This window comes from Epinephelus moara, chromosome 4 (assembly GCF_006386435.1).
Source record: "Epinephelus moara isolate mb chromosome 4, YSFRI_EMoa_1.0, whole genome shotgun sequence".
NCBI classification, from domain to species: Eukaryota; Metazoa; Chordata; class Actinopteri; order Perciformes; family Serranidae; genus Epinephelus; species Epinephelus moara.
The window spans coordinates 17,059,430-17,073,206 of NC_065509.1; the positions used below are offsets into that span (position 1 = coordinate 17,059,430).

Sequence of the window (13,777 nt, forward strand, 5' to 3'; positions counted from 1 at the left end):
GACAGAATTTTTCAGATTTTTCTTCAGTTTTTATGGAGTGTATTATGCACTGATGCGCATATCTTTTGTATGACACCAGTAATAGATGAGTCACAATTTGTTACAGTACTTGTATTAGTGAATTTACACACTAAAATTTCCTTAGAAACATTTTTCACAAGCTCACTCATCCTAATGAAGGAATGCTTGTTTATATATTTGTTTAATCCCTAATTCATTTGGATTAGAAGTCGAATGAGTTTGATTTTGTAAATGTAATAATAAGACTCATATCTCATACAAAGTGAGGTAATGTGTTCACTCTTCCTCTCTTGTTGTCCAGGTGCTAATGTGAACAGAGCTACTGCCAATAATGACCACACAGTGGTGTCGCTGGCCTGTGCTGGAGGACATCTGGCTGTGGTGGAGCTGCTGCTGGCACATGGGGCGGATCCTACACACAGACTCAAAGTAATGCACACACTCTGGATACATATTGGACCAGTTAGAATATTTCTGCTTGTACACATGTATGTAATAAACGCACATTATTGAGACCGTATGTGTTTTCTCTTTTGTAGGATGGTTCAACCATGTTGATAGAAGCTGCTAAGGGTGGCCACACCAATGTGGTGTCCTACCTGTTGGACTACCCCAACAACATCCTGTCTGTCCCAGCCCCTGACCTCTCCCAGCTCACTCCCCCCTCGCAAGATGCCTCTCAGGTAAATGCAGCGATAAATCATACTTCTGCAGGGAAATAGATCTGTTTTTGGTTTTTAGTGTTTTTTTTTTTTTTTGCATGACACTAACATGTCCTCGTTTGGTACAGGTTCCTCGTGTCCCATTCCAAGCTCTCGCCATGGTAGTGCCCCCTCAGGAGCCCGACCGAGCCCCATCAAACATCGCCACACCCCCACCCGTCTCCAGCAAAGGTAATCATCGCTTAGAGTCCTGTTACCTGGAGATGTACTCACAAAATGGAGGTGCAGACTTAACTCAGCCATTTGACTGTTATCTCCCCAATTTTAAGGCCGATCCAAATCCTCAAGTTCTCATGTCTCTTTTGTTCAAATCTAGGCGTCTCCAAACAGAGACAAGCAGCCCTTCAACCCGGTGTCCCCACCTCAGTCGGCCGGGGGCCTGAAGCAGAGCCTCTGCCGCCCTTCCACTTGTGCCAGCCTCTAGAGTGCATTGTGGAGGAGACGGAGGGGAAGCTGAACGAGCTGGGCCAGAGAATCAGCGCCATTGAGAAGGCCCAGCTTCAGTCGCTAGAGCTCATTCAGGGGGAGCCGCTCACCAAAGACAAGATTGAGGAGCTGAAGAAGAGCAGAGAGGAGCAGGTATAATCCATCACCCATTAAAGATCTGATCCCACTTTGAATCTTGTTTTTAGAACTTATAGTAAGATGGATGTCACCTTTACATCAGATCACACTTATTTTGCATGCAAAGCAACATATCAGAAGTAAGACAAACAAGGATGTGGCTGTCCCCCCACTTAGGTGCAGAAGAAGAAGAAAATCTTGAAGGAGCTGCAGAAGGTGGAGCGCCAGCTGCAGCTGAAAACACAGCAACAGTTCACCAAAGAGTACATGGAGGCGAAGGGTTTGAAGGAGGAGCAGGAGGCCGGACAGAGCCAGGGCCCAGGCCCGGGTCCTGGAAGTACGACGCCTGCTCCGGGGCCGCTTCCCACCGCAACAGGTGCCCAAGTTCACACCAGCTCTGACACGGATGAAGAGGCCAACAAAGATGGGGAGCAAGAGGAGCGGCCAGGGGAGGAGGGGGAAGAGGTGAAACTCTTTGATTTTGATTTCTGTGTTGTTATGATGTTTGTTCTGACTCCTCTAACACCTCCGTTTATTGAACCCAAGACTTAAGGTGTTTTCTATACATTTTCAGGAAGAGGAAGACGACGACGATGAGGAGGGCTCAGATGAAGAAGCAGACGGAGAAGAGGACGATTACCCCAAGCTTCCTCAGGTGGGCACAATCCTCTACAGGGATGGGCCGCAGCTGCCACAGCAGCCTCCTCTTCCCCCTTCGCCACAGGCCCAGCCCCAGCCTCCTCCCCCGCCTCTTCAGGCTGCCTTCGTCCCTATCCAGCCCCTGCCAGACTACAACCCTGCAGACTACCCGGGAAGCACCAGCCCAGAGCTGCAGAGGGTACTGGTGGGGCAGCAGATGCTGGGCCAACAGCAGCAGGGTCAGGGTCAACAATTGGCCGGGTTAGGCCCAGGAATGATACCTCAGCAGGCCCCAGATGGGCTCATGGTAGCTACACCTGCACAGACGCTCACAGACACGCTGGATGACATCATGGCGGGTAGGTGCACTTCTTTTTGCAGTAGGCTTTGGATTATTGGTGACTCGTTGTATGTAAGTGCCCTAATCTGTATGATCTCATAATTTTCTTTTGTCTCTGTTGCAGCTGTGAGCAGCCGTGTGCCCATGCTGAACACTACAACCTCACCCACACCCCTTTCCCAGCCACCCACACAGATGCCCGCAAACATCGCCTCGCCCCCTTCAGTCCTGCCCCTCTACCCCTCTGTTGACATCGATGCACATGTAAGACACAATGCCAGCTTTGACAAGACCGAGATCTTCAAAATGACAACATAAATAAGTAGATGCATGCACAAAGTTCCCAACCCTGTTAAGAGATCTTGTTTTCCACCACAGACGGAGAGTAACCATGACACAGCGCTGACGCTCGCATGTGCAGGAGGACATGAGGAGCTTGTGTCTGTCCTCATCGCACGGGGAGCCAACATTGAGCACCGGGACAAAAAAGGTATGAAAGCACAATAATAAAATAGGCATATGAAAAGGTCTGTAGTGGTATTATGAGCAATAGGGGGGTGTGTGAATTGGATTTTAATTTAATTTATATATTAAATGGATACCAATTTTAATTAGCTTTTTATTATAATAAGATGGGGAGTATGTGTAAATTAAATGTAGTAAACTTTTCTCCATCCCACCAGCGCCCAGATCTCCCTGCTGATCTCCCCTCTCATATCTTGATTCTTAATTTTCGCTGGCTCTCGGGCTATTGCTTGAAGTGCACATTGTACCTCTGCATTTTTTCTACGCCAGCCACCACGGACACAAAGAGTATAGAAGCGGATCGAGAAAGAGTCTCCCCTCTCTCTCATTCTCTCAAACTCCGACCAAACTCTAAAACTAGACAATAATGATCGAAAATAAACCAAGATTCTTTTACGGTTTTCCACCTCTTCAGCAAAAGTAAATACCACAGCCCTTTGCTCTGTTTTTGTCGGTCATGTAGCACCAATTTTAAATGTATTAGCATCTTTTTACTGCATAGACAGCCTGGCTTTATGAAAAGACCATCTTTCCAGCATTGAAATTCTTTTCTAAGTAACCAAAAAACCTGCATATTCCCTCTGTTCTCCACAGGTTTTACTCCTCTGATCCTGGCTGCCACTGCTGGCCATGTAGGAGTGGTGGAGGTGCTCCTGGACAAAGGGGGGGACATTGAGGCTCAGTCAGAGAGAACCAAAGACACGCCCCTCTCCCTGGCCTGCTCCGGGGGACGCCAGGAGGTAAACACATTGTTTTTCAGTTTAACCTTCACAATGGTGACATTCCTGTCAATTTTTTTTCCCTGGCTTTAACTGGTAACTGTCCCTTGCGTCGTCAGGTGGTCGAGTTGCTGCTGCTTAGGGGAGCTAATAAGGAACACCGCAATGTTTCCGACTACACGCCTCTCAGCCTGGCCGCGTCCGGGGGTTACGTCAACATCATCAAGATACTCCTCAATGCTGGAGCTGAGATAAACTCCAGGTAAGTGACAGGAACTTCAGTATTCACTTTGGCCCCTTGGTGTAAGTGAAACATGTCCACTTATATTAGGGTCATTATCAGAATATAATCCTTTTCCCTGATCTGAATGTCACAACATTGTTTTAGTTCCTGAAAGTGACTGAGGTTGCACGTAGGAGACACGGTGCCAAACCAATACAACATTACTGTAAAATGTGCCTTTGGGTTTTAGCCACACCCAGAAATGATAGCATGGTGATTAACTGTGTTATAAGTGAGGAATGAGGAAACAGTGAGGCAGTTACTTCAAAACAGAGGCTTTATAGCAGCTGCTACTTTGATAAATGCTGCACTGCAAGAAGTGGAAACACATGTTATGTTGCTAAGTCGCAGTAAAACAGTAACGTGAACTGAAACTGAGACAAATACTTTGTGATACATGGTTTGCTTTTAGTGCACATTAATACACAGTTCAATGTTTTATTTTGGTTTTAGGTGTCTAAACATTTTATTGATTCTCTCTCACCAGGACCGGCAGTAAGCTGGGAATCTCTCCTCTGATGCTGGCAGCCATGAACGGCCACGTACCGGCAGTGAAGCTGTTGTTAGACATGGGCTCGGACATCAACGCTCAGATTGAGACCAACAGAAACACCGCCCTGACCCTAGCCTGCTTCCAGGGGCGGGCTGAGGTCGTCAGTCTGCTGCTAGATCGCAAGGCCAACGTAGAGCATCGCGCTAAGGTGAGGAGTCCAAATCACATTGGCTAGATTTCCAGACTTCATATATATTTTGCACTGTCTGAACTCATGGCGCAGCTGGCCATCTTGCTGAGTAACTTCTCACTTCCTGCAGACTGGTCTTACTCCTCTGATGGAGGCTGCCTCAGGAGGTTATGCAGAGGTAGGCCGAGTGCTTCTGGACAAAGGCGCTGACGTCAACGCTCCCCCTGTTCCCTCATCCCGAGACACTGCCCTCACCATTGCTGCTGACAAGGGCCACTACAAGTTTTGTGAGCTGCTTATCAACAGGTGAGGACTCTAGGGAGTTTGTGTACAAAACCATGTTCTAGTTTTCTTTCAGGAGACAATCTTCTTTTGAGTGAATTAGCTGTTAAGGCTTGGCAGTAGGTCATAACTTTCCTGCCATTTTTCGAGTTCTTTGATGCCGTGTAAGACGGTGTTCTGGCAAATGCTGTCTGTAAAATAAAGCCCCATATTGTTGGTTTGAATGCAGCGATTATTGCTTTTGTCACATCATGTTCTACACTTTGAATGCTGGTGAGGTAGAAATATAAAGACACCCTTTGTGATTTAAATCAAGCTTGTGATTCAGCCTGTTGCACTGCTTGCCCTTTTAGCTGCTATGTGACCCCTTAAGGCAACACTTCTTCCTGTCTTTGCAGGGGTGCCCATATCGATGTACGAAACAAGAAAGGGAACACCCCTCTTTGGCTGGCTGCAAACGGCGGTCACTTTGACGTGGTTCAGCTCTTGGTGCATGCCAGCGCTGATGTGGACGCAGCCGACAACCGCAAAATTACCCCACTCATGGCTGCTTTTCGCAAGGTGCAGAGTTTACCAGAACCCCAAATGTCAGTGTGTCACACGACACTTTGGCATGCCTCTGGTTACTAACCATTTTACTTGACATTTCAGGGTCATGTGAAGGTGGTGCAGTATCTTGTGAAGGAGGTCAACCAGTTCCCATCAGATATTGAGTGCATGAGATATATTGCCACCATCGCTGACAAGGTAGGTCGATTTCCTTTTCAGTCATTAGTCTGCTGCGTTTATTGGATTTGAGAGAGCTGTTGAAGACGTTAGCAGAGCTATAACTCCAGCTGATTGATTCCTGTCGTTGCAGGAGCTGTTGAAAAAGTGCCACCAGTGCATGGAGACCATCGTCAAAGCCAAAGACCAGCAGGCAGCCGAGGCCAACAAGAATGCTAGCATTCTCCTCAAGGAGCTAGACTTGGAGAAGGTACAGTCAGACCACATGGCTGTCCTTTGGGATGTTAAGGCCCCAATCAGACAGAGGGCTTTTTGCAGCTTGCTGGTTGTTGCCATGCAACCACCAAATCACCTGTCCTCAGCTTAACATCTTTGTTGTGAAGTAAACTCACAGAAATGTACCTTTAAAATCTGGTTTAAAAAAAAAAATGGACAGGCAGAGGGCTCTAATTGAGCATGAGATGCTGTTCCCAAAAAGTGTGTTGAATACAGGGAAATGGAGATCAGTGTGGGTACACAAGGCCCTCAGAAAGAGAAAAATTTAGAGTATCTGCAGCTAGTCCAGGAGCTTTGCCTAAATTATGGTCGGTTTAAGCCATGTTTTAAGTTGGTGAAATGTTATAAAGAAGTTAAGGCTACAATTTGTTCAGATATGTCTTGCAGCTTGCCCAGGGCAACGTTGAATGTGAGCTAACTTTAGCTTAACACAAACCATGTACGCTACCACTTGTTGTCATTGCCAGCCCGGAAGGCCTGCCTCTGAATTCTTCTGTTTGGACAATTGGGGAAAAAAGGCCAGCAACAGTGGGTGCTCTTCCACTCTGATTTGAAGTCTTGTTTTATCTTGAGGTGTTTAGGGCTGAAAAAACATGACAAAACACTCATTGAAAACACTTCCAAAAAGCCACCCCAGGCTGCTAAAACACGCTCTGTCTGATTGAGGCCTAAAGCATCCTGAATACACTGCATACAGTGAACGAGGACAAACATGGTTTTTATACAACTTTGTGTGCGACGTGTGTTACAGTCCCGAGAGGAGAGCAAGAAGCAGGCCCTGGCTGCTAAACGTGAGAAGCGCAAGGAGAAACGCAAGAAGAAGAAGGAGGAGCAGAAGAGGAAGCAGGAGGAAGAGGAGGGGCAGAAAACCAAGGAGGACTTCTCTGAGATGCAGGAGCAGAAGGAGGATTCCGCTGACGGTAACTTTATATGACTTTTGCTCTAGGTTGATAGCTACTTACTTACTAGTGAAGTGGTTGGTACTGATCCTGTTTGAATTTTTCCCATTTCCCCTCCTTCAGAAGCAGATGTTCCTATTGAGCCTCCAAGTGCAACCACCACCACCACCATTGGTATATCTGCCACCTCCACCACTTTCACTACAGCTTTTGGTAAGAAGCGAGCAAGTGTGGCCACTACCCCAAGCACCAATCGCAAGAACAAAAAGAACAAGACTAAGGACTCGCCCAATGAACCCATCATATTACAGGATCCGCAGGTGAGTACTGCTGCTTTTATTGATAGCATTGTTTGTCTTTGCTGATTCATAATGTGCTTTGTAGATGTGTTTTTCTCGACTAAAAGTACCTTTATCTGTAAAAAAATAAATAAATATGATGACGTATGTGTGTGTGTCTTCCCACTAGGTTGCACTAGCACAGCACAAGGCTGACAAGAACAAGATCCACGGTGAGCCACGGGGCGGGGGTGGGGGAGTGACAGGTGGCAACAGCGATTCTGACCCCTTGGATAGCACCGACTGTGCCAGCGAGAGCAGCAGCAGCGGGGGCAAGAGTCAGGAGCTCAACTACCTCCCTGACCTCACCTCCTCCGCCTCCTCCTCCTCCTCCTCCTCTTCCTCCTCCTCCTCCTCCTCAGTCCCCTCCTCAGGAGCAGCCCAGGGCCTCCTGCGCGGTCCGGAGAAGAGACACTGTCCTCAGCCGCAGAGTGACAGCAAGGTGGACAACAAGGTCACAGTCTCCATCTCAAAACCAACGCAAAAGTGAGTCTCTGATGGAGCACATTTATCATCTGAAGTGCAGCTTGTGTGTGTGTGTGTGTGTAGCTGCTCATGTTGGAGGAACATGCAGAGTTTTAAAATGCTACCATTATGTGTGAATTATATGCAGCAAGTTTTGTTAAAGAGCTGGTCCAGCTGCGTTCTGTGCGTGATTTTTCAAATGGAAACGCCCACTCAGCCATTAGCAAAAAGCAGTGACGTAGGTTAGAACAGCGAGTGCTGATCATAATAATAATATTTGAAAGGCTTAGCTCAGATATTTTGAAGCCGGGTTGTTTGAGGTACTTATCCATAGTCACTGCTTCACCTTGCCGTCAGACAGCCCTTTCCGACAGGGAACTGAAGCAGTTATCTGTGCTCTCCTCAAAGCCACCAGACTCCTTCGACGGTGGGTCAGTCAGTTTGTGATAGTGTAACTTTCAGATCCAAACTAATGTGTAGCAGTACGTTGGTTAAGGGGTTAGAGGAATGCAGCTAATGTCAAAGATGAGTAAGACACAATTCTCAAAGAAGGCTTGGCTCAGTCACAAAGAGGAATGTTAAGGGGTTTATATGTAGCAGCGCCATCAAGCAGAAACTTCAGTCATGTCTCATGAGAAAATGCTTTTAGGGCTTGGGAAAAAAAACACTTGGACACTAAAACTTAAGCATCTTGACCAGAATATGAATGTTCGGTTTTGAATACACAAGAAACAGAAAGATTCACCCTTAAACCTTTAGACATACATTCTAACTTGAACCTGTCGCTTATTTCAAAACATTTCCCAAGTGTAGGCCAACATAAAAAATGCAGGTTATATCCTCGTTATTATGATCCAATCAAACCCGAGCTTTGTCTGTTTCTTCTTGTCACAGAGCTCTGGACACGAGCGACTCCACCTCCAACTCCTTGCCCTCTCCATTCAAGACCATGGCTCTTCCCGTCACCTCACCCAACAGTAAGCTCAGTCTCACAAGCCCCAAGAGAGGCCAGAAGAGAGAAGAAGGTTGGAAGGAGGTTGTCAGAAGGTAAGTTGTTTGTTAATCTATTTTACATTGCAGCCTTTCACAGTGCTTTTGATTGACATGGCCAAGTTTTACTGAATTTGCACATGTTTATAAGAGAAAGATGGTTCTTAAAATTCTGTGCAGAACTAGTTTGGTTTGAGGGTATCAGTTAATGTAAATTACCATCAGCAGTGTTTCCATCTGCCAGTATAGACGCATAAATAATACAATTTCACCGCTTCTTTTGAAGATCAAAGAAGCTGTCTGTGCCCGCCTCTGTTGTGTCTCGGATCATGGGCCGAGGAGGCTGCAACATCACAGCCATCCAGGACGTGACAGGAGCTCACATTGACGTAGACAAACAGAAGGACAAGAACGGGGAGAGAATGATCACCATAAGGTAACAATAACGCCCTCTGGTGGAGTGTAAACAGCACTGCAGCTGGAGTAGAACAGTCTGTTAGTTGCAACAAGCACGTAATCCTCGTCTGGATGATGTCATTCATTCCCACTGGGCCAGTCCTACAGTGCCAGAACCCCACACTTTGTTTAAGATATGGGAACACTGGGTTTGCAGAAGGTTAATGTTTTATCCTCTTTATATTTTATCATCTTCATTCTTTTTGGCATTAAATGTGATGTCAAAATCATTAATACTGCTGCTGAGGACAAGTACTGCAGGATGAAAATAAAACCAGTAAATGATCTGATACATAAAATGATCAGCCCTCTCAGGCCTATACGATCTAGAGCAAATTTTACAACAAAAAAAGTCTGTCACTACAACAGTCTTGGGGAACATAGGCTCAGTTCCACATGCAGAGCAGATCCTTCAGTCAAATGTTGATCAGGCCAGCTGTATTTCACTTACACTGGTATGTCAGATGTAAGTGTTAAGTTTGTAGACTCTGGTGAATGTGTTGCCCGCATCTTGGTCCGCCATTGTTATGGTGAAAATAGTAAACATGCACATTTGCTATTGCTAGTGCATAGCTCACAGTGTTTCCTGTGTGCTCAGAAACTAGATTTGAGATAAGAAGGCTGATAGCACGAGAACAATGATGCAGCAGCTATATTTGACCGAGGACACACCAGCAGAGGCTTTAATGACTACATGTGATGTAGACCATTGGAGAAAGTGTTGCTTCCTGTTTTTCATAGAATGGGTGTGTGGTTAATAGTTGGACATAATCTATTACCATGGCAACCAGACTGTCAAAGCCATAGCATTGATATTAGCATAGATAGATACCACTTATAACATAAGTTATGAGGTGGAGGGTTTTTCTCCACCGCCTTCACCAAAAGGAAATATGAATCTATTGCTGGCTGGAATTCAGTCACTTCTGGATAACAACTGCGTAGCTTAACTAGTTAACTGACAGTTGATAAGGGCAACTAGTAACTTTGCAACAACTTAAGGAAATACCCTAATTTAAAATCAATATTTCCGGTCAACTTCTAATTATCTCAGATAAGTACGTTAGGCCTAGCCTACTGTATATCGGCTATTTTAAATGGCAAACGGTGTGACTAATCAACATTGTTCAGAAATGACTGAAATGTTATCAAAATGCCAAAATACACTGAATCAGGGCTGACACTGTGCAGCGCAACCTATGCAACAACTGAGGACCTAAAAAGGGACCATACTGGTATTAAACTTTTTTTGGTTGTGTGCTGGTCTATCTCACAATTTTATCAGCCTGAATTACGTCATCCCTTTTGATTTGTTCTACTTTTTAAAACAAGAACTTAGTCTGAATGAAGTGTGTTTTGTTGTTTCAGAGGAGGGACAGAGTCTACAAGGTATGCAGTACAGCTGATCAACGCTCTAATCCAAGACCCAGCCAAAGAGCTTGAAGATCTGATCCCCAGGAATCACATCAGAGCCCCAGGCTCTAAAACGACCTCAGCTTCCTTCCCCAGTACCACAGGGGCCACCAGCGGTTCAACCACTGGGCCAAAGGCCCTGAGCTCGTTGGTCACCTCCACAGGCGTCTCGTTCCAGCCCTCTTCATCCTCGTCTTCACCCTCCTCTCAAGCCGCGGGAAAGATCGGGAAGGGGTTGTCATCAAACGTCAGACAGCCCTTCCCTGTGTCTCTGCCCTTGGCGTACGCCCACCCTCAGCTGGCTCTACTGGCTGCTCAGACCATGCACCAGATCAGACACCCTCGTCTACCCATGGCCCAGTTTGGTGGCACCTTCTCTCCCGCCGCCAGCACCTGGGGACCCTTCCCTGTGCGTCCAGTGAGTCCTGGCAGTGCTAACAGCTCCCCCAAGCACAATGGAGGAACCAACAGCACCGGAGGCCAGGCCAGACCCAACTCCACTCATAGCGAGCACAGCAACGCGGCCAGCTCAGGAGCCTCAGTCACGACCACCAACACCACCACCACCAGTGCTCCTAACACATCTACAGCTGCAGCTTCACCTCATACTCCTAACCCTACTCCATACAATCCCCAGCCGAGCGTCCCCACTCCTTCATCGGTCAGAAAACAGCTCTTCGCCCCAGACCCCAAGCCTGCTGGTGTCACCCCTGTGTCTGTTGCTGCCACGTCTACTAATGGCAGCAGTGCAGTACGAGGCACAGGTTCACCTGCACATCACAGTTCCACTACAACGACCGCTAACGCCCCTCAGCAGCCAGTCGGACCTATCTCACAGCCCCCCATCCAGCCAACGAAAACAGAGCCCAGTGCTGTTGCCCCTCCTGGAAAAGACAAGCCCTCTCTATCTGTCGAGAACCAGGCTGTTTCTGTCAGTGAGAGCATCAACTCCGTGGGTTTCAGTGCCCCCGCCATGGCTTTACCTCCGAAGCCAGAGCCTCGACAGCAGTTACCTCCTCCTCCCTCCTCTGTACCATCCACAGAGGCTCCACCACCCCTCCTCAACCCACAGCCCAGCTCCCACCACCCCTCAGCGCCTCCTCCTGTCCTCTCACACAATGTTGCACACCCCAACAACACTGTACCCCACTTCTCAGCCCCTGCCCCCCGAGTCTCCCATCGTATGCAGCCACCAGGGCCTTACTACTCCCTTCCTGAGCAGCAGCAGCAGCAGCAAACACAACAGCAGCAACAGTCTGTGTTTGTGCCCTTCAACGCTCAGCAAGAACCTCCGAAACAGTCCCAAAACCAGACGTCCCAGCCAACAAATTTGCCTCCACAAGCCCAGACCCAAGCTCAAGCCCAGGCTCCAGGCTCCCTTCAGGTCTCTGCTAACCTGGGAATGATGAACGGTTCCCAGATGCAGCATGTGGCCAACACAGGCAAGCCACAGCAGATACCCCCGAACTTCGGCCCTGCAGGCCTCTTCAACTTCAGCAGCATCTTTGATAACAATAGCCAGGTGAGTTGGAGTAATATTTTATTTCAGCTGTTCACATGTAGTAATTTTGACTGACAAAGACGGTGTTCAAATAGCTAAATAACTTAGCTTAAATATCATCATCCATACTCAGTAATTACAACATTATCAATTGTTGCAGGTTGGAAACAATCAGGTGTGGGGTGCATGCCATCTGCCGGCTCGATCACCTCCAGAGCAGTCGTACTCAGCCCCACCAGCCTACATGAGCATGGGCCAGATGGAGAACATGATGCCACCACCTCCTCCGGACAGCTCCAAAGCGCCTGGCTACCGCTCTGCCTCACAGAGGATGGTCAACAGCCCCATCGGTATGACTGTCATCATCACAGTGTGCACGTGAACATTGTGTTGATGTTTATTTAAGCAGGCTAAATTCAGTAATTAAATCCCTTTAAGATTAAGGATTAGTTTTTAAGAGGAACCTAATTTAAATAACTGCATCAAAGTGGGGGGTAGTAACTACATGTGCTAAAAAATAGAATAAAAAAATCATACACACATCAGAAAAGTTAGTATAGTTAACGTGTCTTAACAAAAGGCCTCGTACTTTTTAGAGAGGTGAAGTTTTGAGGTACGTTCTGCTGTCTCCTGTGCTCAATAATGAGCTTTCTCTTTAATTGTGTGCGCCCACAGCATTGACCAGCTATGCCACCAGTATCTCTGGCAGCCCTGTGTATCTGCACGGTCACGGCACACCCTCATTCAGCAGACAGCACTTTTCCCCTCACCCTTGGAGTGCTTCCACATCAGGTACTAGGCTCACACTCAAACCTTTCAGCCTTTATTATCTATTTGGACTTCTAAAAAAAAGTAGTTTGGTAACCCTTTTTAAATTCATGAATAATATTTTACTGGCTTCTTTTTCTTCTACTTTCAAATACTTTCAGATGTTTAAACGTGATCTGCTTCTAACTGTTTCTTCCTGCACTGTCTCTCCTCCTCCACCAGGTGAATCTCCTGTCCCGCCTCCCTCTACGGTGTCATCCTCCGCCCTCTCCACCTCAGCCGTGCCCCCTCCTCCCCAGCCTAAGCAGGGCAGCTCCTCGCAGCAGGACCGGAAGGTTCCGCCACCCATCGGCACAGAGCGGCTGGCCAGGATCAGGCAGACGGGTTCCGTCAACCCGCCTCTCCTCACCACCAGCTATACGGCATCTGTGGGACAGGGAGGCATTTGGTCATTCGGGGTCGGCAGTGCTTCGGGTAAGAGCGAATGCGAATTTTGTTGTGGTATTTTGTCTTCCTTTTTTGTTTGTTAGAATTTAGACACAGGTGAAAATGGAAAAATAGTTTCACAAGTATGACTTAAACACAACCACATATTTTAATTATTTAAGTGAGTGAAGTGTTTTGCTCGCTGCTTTTACATTGCAGGGAACTTCACGTTTTTCTGCTCTATGCATGGAGTTTTTTTCCCCATTGTCTGATTGGATGAATTAAGAGGTGGGCCCTCTGTGGTTGCGATGACAACAAGTGGTAGCATACACTTCATGGTTTGTAGTAGGCTAACAATAGCTCACTTTCAACATGGCCTCAGGCAAGCTGGAAGACATATCTGAACAAATTGTAGCCTGAACTTCTTTCTGACATTATACCAACCGTAATTAGGCCCAGTGATTGACAGCAGATTATCAAACTGTCCCAGACTCATCCTAAAATAAGTACCACCAGCTGGTCCACAAGACTCCCTGTGATTTATCCGCTTTGTGAGGATCTCTGTCTTTGTTTCCTTGTGTCCAATGCACGATTTGGGAACAGCCTCTCACCCTCAGAGCCAGAGCAAGTGCCCTCCACCACTCTATTTTTATGCAGCTTTCAAGGTTTTGTAGGCTGCAACACATAGTGTCTAATGGAGGCCTTACTGTGCAGTAGTAGCTGATATCCTTTAATGATGTT

The 13,777-nt window shown here is 47.0% G+C and overlaps 1 protein-coding gene across 5 annotated transcripts in view; it reads left to right on the top strand.

Annotated features, from left to right (window-relative positions):
• The window catches only part of ankhd1 (ankyrin repeat and KH domain containing 1), a 32,731-nt gene that overhangs the window by 17,707 nt on the left and 1,247 nt on the right, over positions 1-13,777 (top strand). For 4 of the 5 annotated variants that reach the window (XM_050041594.1, XM_050041593.1, XM_050041597.1 and 1 more), the window contains exons 13-36: positions 323-450; positions 561-704; positions 812-914; positions 1,060-1,322; positions 1,485-1,772; positions 1,882-2,305; positions 2,411-2,550; positions 2,665-2,776; positions 3,406-3,551; positions 3,650-3,792; positions 4,301-4,514; positions 4,627-4,802; positions 5,177-5,339; positions 5,430-5,525; positions 5,638-5,754; positions 6,532-6,700; positions 6,803-6,999; positions 7,148-7,503; positions 8,377-8,529; positions 8,759-8,908; positions 10,297-11,863; positions 12,003-12,192; positions 12,518-12,634; positions 12,833-13,084. In XM_050041594.1, the coding sequence (XP_049897551.1) occupies positions 323-450; positions 561-704; positions 812-914; positions 1,060-1,322; positions 1,485-1,772; positions 1,882-2,305; positions 2,411-2,550; positions 2,665-2,776; positions 3,406-3,551; positions 3,650-3,792; positions 4,301-4,514; positions 4,627-4,802; positions 5,177-5,339; positions 5,430-5,525; positions 5,638-5,754; positions 6,532-6,700; positions 6,803-6,999; positions 7,148-7,503; positions 8,377-8,529; positions 8,759-8,908; positions 10,297-11,863; positions 12,003-12,192; positions 12,518-12,634; positions 12,833-13,084 (5,808 nt within the window). The remainder of the gene's footprint in view (positions 1-322; positions 451-560; positions 705-811; positions 915-1,059; positions 1,323-1,484; positions 1,773-1,881; positions 2,306-2,410; positions 2,551-2,664; positions 2,777-3,405; positions 3,552-3,649; positions 3,793-4,300; positions 4,515-4,626; positions 4,803-5,176; positions 5,340-5,429; positions 5,526-5,637; positions 5,755-6,531; positions 6,701-6,802; positions 7,000-7,147; positions 7,504-8,376; positions 8,530-8,758; positions 8,909-10,296; positions 11,864-12,002; positions 12,193-12,517; positions 12,635-12,832; positions 13,085-13,777) is intronic. The other variant, XM_050041595.1, reaches the window with a different exon arrangement.